The 9,972-nt window shown below is 33.0% G+C and overlaps 1 protein-coding gene across 2 annotated transcripts; it reads left to right on the plus strand.

Annotated features, from left to right (window-relative positions):
• The first annotated feature begins 1,987 nt into the window (after nucleotides 1-1,987).
• On the plus strand, nucleotides 1,988-9,063 carry LOC138335190 (uncharacterized). Of its 2 annotated transcripts, XM_069284171.1 has the most exons (5): nucleotides 1,988-2,038; nucleotides 3,194-3,272; nucleotides 4,881-5,010; nucleotides 6,119-6,312; nucleotides 6,905-9,063. In XM_069284171.1, the coding sequence occupies exons 2-5, from the start codon at nucleotides 3,224-3,226 to the stop codon at nucleotides 7,192-7,194; spliced, it is 663 nt and encodes a 220-aa protein (XP_069140272.1). In that variant the 5' UTR covers nucleotides 1,988-2,038; nucleotides 3,194-3,223; the 3' UTR covers nucleotides 7,195-9,063. The 2 variants fall into 2 exon arrangements, with proteins under 2 accessions (XP_069140272.1, XP_069140271.1); XM_069284170.1 differs by lacking the exon at nucleotides 1,988-2,038 and having other exon boundaries at nucleotides 3,116-3,272.
• Nucleotides 9,064-9,972: the final 909 nt, after the last annotated feature.

Consider the following 9,972-nt stretch of genomic DNA (forward strand, 5'->3'; position numbering starts at 1 on the left):
TCAATCTCCTAGTTCTACACTCGGCTTTTTATGATCAATTCTACATTTGTGTTCAGACCATAGTTCACCAATTGTTAAAAAGGATGTCTGGTTGGATTACAATAGAAACTTAAGTAAAACTGTCACAGGATTAACATAATTATATCGCAACCTCCTGAAAATGGTACAGCATTACGCAACCAAGAAAGACGTCTAACTGTCCTTAGTTTTTTTACAATATGACAAACGAAAATGGTGTCGCGGTGACCGAGATATAAGATGTTATTATATGTGTGTGTCCCAACATATTATCAAAACCTCCTCGGAGTTATCTTACTATTTTACTTTTCATTCCGTAGTGTTCGGCTTCCATTGGGGTGTGAATTTACGAATCAGAATTTTGGGTTAGCGTCAGTTTATTATAACGCCCCACCCAAGCAACGAGTTTGGGATATACTTTTCTGTTCAGCCTTCTGCTTGTCTGTCTGTAGAAAAAAATCTGTCTGGAGGAATGTCTATGAAACTTGTCTTCAATGTTCAGTTAGGACCCTGGTTTAGGTGTACGTGCATGCATATTCCTGGTGGCTATGGTATCTAGATCGCTATACACAGGTTTTAATGTAGCTAAATCTTGCCCGGACAACCCCTTTTACTGGATCAATTTCAATGAAACTTAGCAATGTTGGGGGCTATGTTTACATGTAGATGTGCATACAGGGTTGCTTGGTTACCATGACAACCATACAAATGTGTGGTGTAAAATGACCAATACCTCATTAGCGTTTAGATCATTTTGTTCATGCTTCGTCAATTATCGTATCCGATGAGTGTCTATCATTTAACATATCACATTATCCAACAACGGTTACCATTAAAACACAATGGCATTATATATATGTGGTTACTATTGTCTTAGATACAAAGTTTACTTATTAATTAGTAATCTATTTATATTTCTAGTGTGATTTACATTATTCACTTATATTGTAAAACGAAATGCCATACAAATAATTAGTGTAATCCTAATCTAAAGGCAGCAATGACATGTTGTATACCAGAATTAATTATTATTATTAACATAAAATAAATCAGAATAGCCTTGACTGAAATTGCCATGCCAACAATACATGGCTGTTTCACTCAGTCAAAAGTGATGTCATATGTCCTCTGGTATTAAATCGTTACCTTCCAGACAACTATGTAGCGGTTTGTTTCATTACAAAAGAAATATATAACTGTTATACATTGCATATTGTGATTTAAATCGTATACACACTTATTCAACTAGCACGTCATTAGATTTCTTGTTAGAGTTACATGACTACACATGCTGCATTGCATACCCTGCTCTGTTTTTTTTGAACTTAGTAACAAAAGATAAGAAACCGACTTTAAGTGCAATTGCATGTGTGCACATACATGTATCTACTATAATCACGGGTACGTACGGTAAGATTCACAACATGTGTATTGCCTTACAGCATTCTATGTACTGCAGTGTATTGTTGTCATTGTTACATGCAAAGCAAACCATGGTAATATGAGTAGGCTAACATAACATAGGGTTTTACACTGAAACCGATAAGTGCATACCAAAATATCAACAAGCATTGTCCTCTTTTGCTGAATGGAGCGACTTTAATGAGATGCTCTTGGATTCATTAACACATTTTTAAAGGGGTTATACCATCTGCTAATCATGAAATAGTGACACGGGATGGTATTTGTACACGAACAACCATAGTTAAGAATCAGAGAGATACGCCGACCTACATCCAGCTACTGACAAATGTCAAGGTTTTATTCAGCATCGCAAATATAGCAATTCAGTCTATAGAGGCTTTAAATGCGTTAAATTTTGTCGTCTAAATACAACATGCCGACAGGCAGACATTCTATAAATGCATTATGTAAATGAGCAACAAGATACATGCAAACACAGCTTACATAACAGCGAAATTGAGTCATATTTCAACTGTCAGTGTAACGAAATGGAGCCTACGTGTATCAACAAGCACAAATAGCATAATTCTACAAATCCAAGGATACCTGTGAAAAGGTAATATGAAATCTCTCAATCGTGACGTCGACTTCACTGATGATAAGTTTCTTTGCAAATCAAGGTTACGTTTTAGCAGATTTAAGATTTAAAATATCATATCTTTTTATGTCAACAGGCACTTTACACATCTGGCATAATGCTGCATTTAATATTCATTTTCGTGGATCTTCTTTTTGCGCTACTGAGTAGGGGCTTTGATAAGTTCATTACAGTTCAAACAAATATTCACTTAAAACAACAAAAGTGAACAATGTTGGAGCACCATTTCACAACTCGACAATAAGTAACAAGATATATGTTATGAGGGTGATATATAAGAAATTTATTTATAGATCTTTTGCATTTTTATTTTGTTATATTTTCTTTTACAAATCCATGCTTTACTTAATCTTTAAAAGTTTTCATTTATGTCATTGTATAGTAAACTTGAGGTAAATTAAGCCACTTATCAATATTATCATTTTGTTTGGTAGTCATGGATACTGACAGAATAAGAGAAACTAAAAAATAATGCAGCTTAGCTTTTTGATCAAAGATGCTTTAATCATGTGAAATTTATATCATTTAACAATACAATAATTATTCTACACAGATAAACTTAATGTCGACGTGTGGCAGAATTAGTTAAATGAATAATTGTAACAAAACGGAATTAATAACATTAGCTTCCTATCACTTAATATCTGAAGCATACTAACATTAGAACAGTTGTAAGATACAGTTACTAGAATCTTTATTTTTTATCGAATATATAGTAAACCATAACTTTTTTGTCGAATATAACTATATCATTAACACCATAAACTTAATCATTTATCTACAAATCAATAAGAAACTTAAACCAAAGATAATTGATAACAATGGAAATAATTATAGATCTTTTACGTAATAATGTCGGAATAATAATTAATATTGCCTAACATTTACCTCCTTTATAGTTCTTCAGAAGATATATAGTAACTTATATGCTATATTCCATTAGTATAAGACAGATGTGTATTAAACATCTGTACACCTGTAGTCCGTTATAGGCCCTGACATGTCATGCTCTCTAGTACTCTATTGGTTGGCTATATATGGCTGTGTTCATGTACACCGCCTATGTTGACAATAGCCTTTAAGTGTAAAATCCTTTTCTAATCCTTATAACAGGCATGTTGTAAATCCCCACAGCTGACCAAAATGGCGCAGTTAGCACTAGCTGTGTGTGTCGTCTTCTTACAAATACTGGGTAAGTAATATTTTTTTCTGTTACGACTGATGTGTGTTTTATATAAAGTCGAACTGTCTGTTAGTCTTTGTGTTTACTCAAGTCTAGTGTTTACTCAGTTGTACTCGTTAATTCGTATGAATAACATAGGTCATCATTAAGTTGAGGTTTTAAAGGAAATGTACTTTGTCATATTCATGTCGACAGGTAACTTTCTTGACGAAAAAGCGGTATGATTAGTTAATATGTGTGATGAAAGTTAGTTGTTAATGTTTGAAAGTAAACTCAAATTCATATTCTATATATATATATATACCAATGAAAACACCTCCCGGTCAATATATAGGACGTAAACTTCCGAGAGTCTTAAGATTTCTTTCATTCATTTATAATAATAGTCCATTGATCCATCCATGATTCTTATTTGAATCCAATGAATGTATGATTTACTTACTCATCCAATCACCACCCTTCATAATCCCGATTTGCTTTTTTATTTAAATTACAGAATAAAAAATTACATGAAATATTATAATATTCTTTGTAACTCCCTTCATTGTTCTCTTCCAAGAATGTTATTCATGCCTTGGCACGTAACCAGGTTAATTGATCTTCTACCATGCATATTCAATATAAAATATAACAGCGCATCTAAAAGGACTGATCAATTGGCAATTTATTTGAATAGATTATTTATATTATGGATATAATGACACAAAAAAGTTTTATGTTATATGGATAAATCGCTACGATTATACCACACTCTGTCTATATTACGTTATATCTCCATCAGAAACGAAGTTACAAATTATGACGTCATTATTCACGGCATTGGATAATTATGAAAATTTGCAAATCAAAATTCTTATTGTAATTTACAAATTATGACGTCATTATTTACGATATGGGTTAATCAATACAATTTGCTAATGCAAATGCGTATTGGAAGCAAAATAATTTTAAACGGAATAATCTGGATCAACTGCAATGTACAGTACAGCTTTGAATCTTTGGAAAAAATGATTTGTCTACGACATCTGGTCATTTGATTTTTGTAAATATAACCCAACCGATGTTTTTGGTAAAGGCATGTGGTATATATATATAATATTTAGAAGATTTTATAAGTTTGAGGGATCATAAATCTTTTCTTTGTGTTTGTGGATATACAACATAGGTTTGATATATTCCCTGAAACTGCTAGTATTCATAATAGCCATTAAAACTCGTATAAGTAATTGATTTCCTTATTTTGTAGGCGTTCTTGGTGAACCTAAACTCGTATAAGTAATTGATTTCCTTATTTTGTAGGCGTTCTTGGTGAACCTAAACTCGTATAAGTAATAGATTTCCTTATTTTATAGGCGTTCTTGGTGAACCTAAACTCGTATAAGTAATTGATTTCTTTATTTTGTAGGCGTTCTTGGTGAACCTAAACTCGTATAAGTAATTGATTTCCTTATTTTGTGGGAGTTCTTGGTGAACCTAAACTCGTATAAGTAATTAATTTGATTATTTTGTAGGCGTTCTTGGTGAACCTAAACTCGTATAAGTAATTAATTTGATTATTTTGTAGGCGTTCTTGGTGAACCTAAACTCGTATAAGTAATTGATTTGATTATTTTGTAGGTGCTGTTAGTGACCATGAGTTTTGTTATGAGTACAGTTATCTGCTAGGGCGGGAGACGTACTATGCTTACTGTGACTATGGATGTTGCGGGTATGAGTATGATCGAGAGTGCTGTGAATACGACGGCTGGTGAGTATGCATTATACTGACTTCATTTTATACCCCCGCAACGACATTAAGGGGTTATTCTGGAATCGGGTTGTCCGTCTGTCCGTCCGTATGCCTGTCTGTAGAAACAATTTTGTCCTGCGAACTCCACCTACACTACTTGATAGATTTTTATAAAATTTGGTACACAGAACCCTGACACAATGTCCCCTACAATTACCTTCACAATCATCATGGCCCACTTTCATGAACATTCCTTAACTTTAAGGAATTCTTTAACTAACAATTGCCTATTTGAAAGCATTACAGAAGTTAATGGGAAAACATGAATAAGGATCGCTTCCTTAAAATATGTAATGCTTTCCTATGAAGAATTTTAAATTAAGGAAATTCCACAAAGCTAAGAAATGTTATGTTAGGGCCCTGCATATGTACATGTATACCTGTGTATCTTGCACATAATTTTAACATTTACTGCGTTCACATACTTCTTTTCTTTACTTTCAGACCTTCTTCTGTAACACTATTTGCCTCGCCCTTGTTAACAATAACAACAATGACATATACAAAACCTTTCCCTTTCGCTATCATTAGTCTTTCCTTTACACCCCAACCCATTCAATATCGCTTGCACACATACCTTTTGAGTACATAAAAGGTCATATTTAGAAGAGACTTCCACATCTACTCGTACATAAACACAAACCCCCATACTTTAATCACTACGCACATTAATTCAATAAGTTATATAATGACTTTCTATTAGCCTCTTATTAGGGCACCACCAAATATAATGACATAACCATTAAATGTACGTTATGTGTGAAAATACTTTTAGATGACAGACTCGGTCTGCAAACTATAATATATATAGATTCATTAAGTAAACTTTGTAATTGGTGTCATATGAAATAAGTATCATTTTAATAAGTATCAATTTGTAATAAGTATCAATTTGTCATAAATATCATTTGTATTTCGTATTATTTGTAAAAAGTAATATAAACCTTACAATCTGTAATCATTTGCTAAAAGCATCAGTTGTAATAAGTTAAGTATAATTAATTTTGTAATAAGTATCATTTCTAATTAGTATATCGATCTTATAAAAGTGTAATTATTTTTCCAGGGCTGGTATCATTATCGGCTGTGTTATAGGTGGCTTGATATTCCTGGGCTTATTGGTGTCTTGTATCGTCTGCATTGTCTGTATCAACAAGAAAAATATTGGTAACAGGGGACGGGTTATAGCTCCACTTCAACAAGGAACCACACACGTACACGGGACCACACACGTACAGGGACCCACCAATGTGCCGTATGGTATGCTCTTTTCCTGTAACTTTATGTAAAATAAAGATCAGCGCAATTGAACCTAGATAATGTCATGGTAATTTATGTAACACATGATACTCGATAACGTTTGTGCGGGACTAGTTTCTCCAGTGGTGATAGGACGTAATTCTTTGCAATGTTCCCGCTGAAATGACATCGGAATATCTTCTTTCAACGTCACCAATAGAAACAACAATCACGTATACACTTTATCAGGCATCACATTGTACGTGAATTAGTCCATTTACCAACTAGTGCATATCGATAAACTCGAATTATAATATTTGCTTGTCATTTCATTTTGATGTTTGTTGTCCTCAAAACAAGATTTTAGTGGTATATTTATTTGGTTTTTTAATCAACCATTCGACAGATTTTGGCGTAATCCACATTGAGTCTACATTTAAGTACTTGTATATAATGCGTCTATGTTTTGTTCAATTAAAATCGATGTTTCGATCGCTTATATCTCATTGCTCTTAAAATCGGCACCTGTTTGATGAAATCAAGACACACTATCATGCTTATAATGTAAAGAATATTTCATAAATGCAAAGATTTTTACAATATTTGTTTCCAGTAAGTACTCATATGAATTGGACCACGAACGCCTATCCAACACAGACACAAACTATGGGGTACCCGATGGGGTACACTCAGTACACAAATCCAACAGGAGCTTTTCCACAGCCACCAGCTTATCAGGAACGCGCGACACCAAGCACAGCACCCCCAGCGTACCCCAGCGAGTCAGAGTTATATCAAGATCATCATCCTCCACCGCAAGGTGGCGCTGGTTCTTCAACCCAGCCAAGTGCACCAGTATTTCCGCCTATGTCACACAGTGGATTTGAAACTTCTAAGGTTTAAAAGAAATAAAGGAATCAATAAAGCAAGAAACCGAAAAGAGAAATTGGGAGATGGGATAGGACTTTTAAGTGCAAAATATTTTTTTTTTTTACATTTCAAACATTAATTTTCACTATATTTCTTATTTTTTTAATATAATGATATAAAAAAGTGTAACGTGAACACTGTTTTTTATACCATTGAGCTTATTATAATAAGTGGTTCCGGTTCAATGTCTACATTTTCGTTCAATTCTAAAAAACTGTTTCTCTGATGATATTCTGCACTTTGCTCAAGACAGAAGAATATTTCTGTGATCATGAACCATCACAACGTCATTATATTTTCTTGTTGTTTACAAATAAAACTTTAGGCCAATATTTACATGTATGTATCCCATAAAGTATTTTATACTTACAAAATGTTATTTTTTGCAATATCCCTGTAATCTTAACTTTTGTTCTATAGAATGTAATTGTATGCTGATACTGAGACTTAAGTCTTCTGAATGACGTCACCACTATTACGATATTACAATATTCCAGTCTTTTCAAGGTATTATCATTGTGTACGTTTTACCAGAATAACAAAAGGTAATCACCAACTCTAGAAACCTTTGATCAATTCATCATTTAAACACCAGATAATACTAACATAGTTGTGGTGGTCTTCAATAATAGTGCTCTTCATTTACTCAAACTTCATAAAAATCCCACTTTTATCACCTATAGAAATGTTTTCATAAATTTTGTTTCCTAGGTTACCTAGATTTGTGGTCACATGCGTATGTTGCAAGTATGAAGTTATGGAGTTTTAGCAATTTTTGCAGTCAAAATTCTGCTACTCAAAATGAATATAATCAAAAAGTCGAACTTTGAAAGTTTAACATAATATATATGAGACCGTCTGCCTGGTGTTAACTTAAATGTCTTTCTGCAACACGTATTTAATTATCCAAAGCGAGACTCTGTGATATTTGGGAAGATTGTACTATAATCATTTGTACTATATCGAAATTTCTTATTTATTCCTTATGTCTTCTGTATCAATTAAGATAATTTTTATTGTTGAACACATTACTTTGTTTTTGTTTAAATTGTTATAGTTTGTAAATTTATTATATTTTACATACAATGCACTTTTACCATTGTTAGTAGTTTTTGTTATATCTTGTTTCTTTCCTTTATAAATACATCTATATGTATAATATTCTTATACTACCATTATATCATGTATATATCCCAAACCGAAGCAAATATTACCCGTAGAAATCCTTCAACACGATTTAATGTTTGAAAATATATTTGTGTGGATTGTGTTTTATTTGTATTCTAGATGGTACCGGATACAAATGTTGGAAATTCCAATATGGTACCGGATACAAGTATTTTTTCATTCTAGATGGTACCGGATACAAATATTGGTAAATCCTAGAAGTTACTGGACACAAATATTGGTAAATCTTAAGATGGTTACGGATACAAATTTTGGTAAATCCTAGATGGTACCGGATACAAATATTGGTAAATCTTAAATGGTACCGGATACAAATATTAGTAAATCCTAAATTGTACCTGATACAAATATTATAAATCCTAGATTGTACCGGATACAAATATGGGTAAATCCTAGAAAGCACCGGATACAAAAATTGGTAAATCCTAGATGGTACCGGATACAAATATTGGGAAATCCTAGATAGTACTGAAGGCGAGTTAAATACATAATATACATGAGAGAATGACAACTTGCCATCGTTAAATGGAAGATGGGGGTTGGGTGGTTTGTGGAGAGGGCCCGATATTCATATTGATTTCTCTCTAAGTAACTATTGTTTTGATTGTTTTATACGACATTTATGTTTGTAATAAAATTTTAAAAAATCACGAACCAGGTTTTGCCTTCGTTTTATTTTGTTAATCTTTCTGTTATGATGGGGCATGTCAATCATGTTCCAACTTAAATCGTGACCTATGTATACTCACTTGATAATGGTTTCACTTTGTATATATGTCTACAACTACAACTGTCTACTTTCTAATGTTTCCAATGATATCGCCCAACTTTTTGCCTTGAGCTGAACGTTCGTCACCGTGCGCTGTGTCGAAGGCCCTGGGTTTTTCTCACTTGTTTTGAAGCATCTGGTTCCATATTTTAATCTTACTTTTTGTCTCAGTTCTGATATTAACCGATGAAAGGAACAACTGTTCTTCAGATTTACTGAATATTTAGCTTAACATTTTGATCACATTATATTCATATCATCTAGTGATATTTAAAATGAATTAAAGAAATGAAGAAAAAACATTTAGATATATTAGATTCACATCACCTGATGATATATCTATCCGTTATTCTTTGGAGCTAAATATTCATAATCGCCTTTTACGATATCGTACAATAAGGTTCAGCAGGTACAATTCTAACACCCTCCTAAGTTGTGACCGGGCGAAAATTTGATATTTAATAATTTGGTGGCGAATAACATTGAAAGTGGTTCGTCTTTATGAAAATTATTGAACATATATATATAAGATCATATGCATTATAGAACTAGAACAAACATAGAATATAGATACAAACACTTAATTTTTGTCGATTAAATAGTATATCATACATGTTTTGTCACAAACCTTTACTGTAACAGGAGAGGAGAAAATGTTGCGGCAAGACCTGGACCTGTGAAGACTAGCCAAATGCTCAACAGCTGAGCTACCTGATCACTGATGATCGACCCAGTCCAATACCACACCACTCCTCCCTCTATTTGTCAAAGTTTTCGCCATCGAAGAAATACGA

This window comes from Argopecten irradians, chromosome 11, assembly GCF_041381155.1.
Source record: "Argopecten irradians isolate NY chromosome 11, Ai_NY, whole genome shotgun sequence".
NCBI lineage: Eukaryota > Metazoa > Mollusca > Bivalvia > Pectinida > Pectinidae > Argopecten > Argopecten irradians.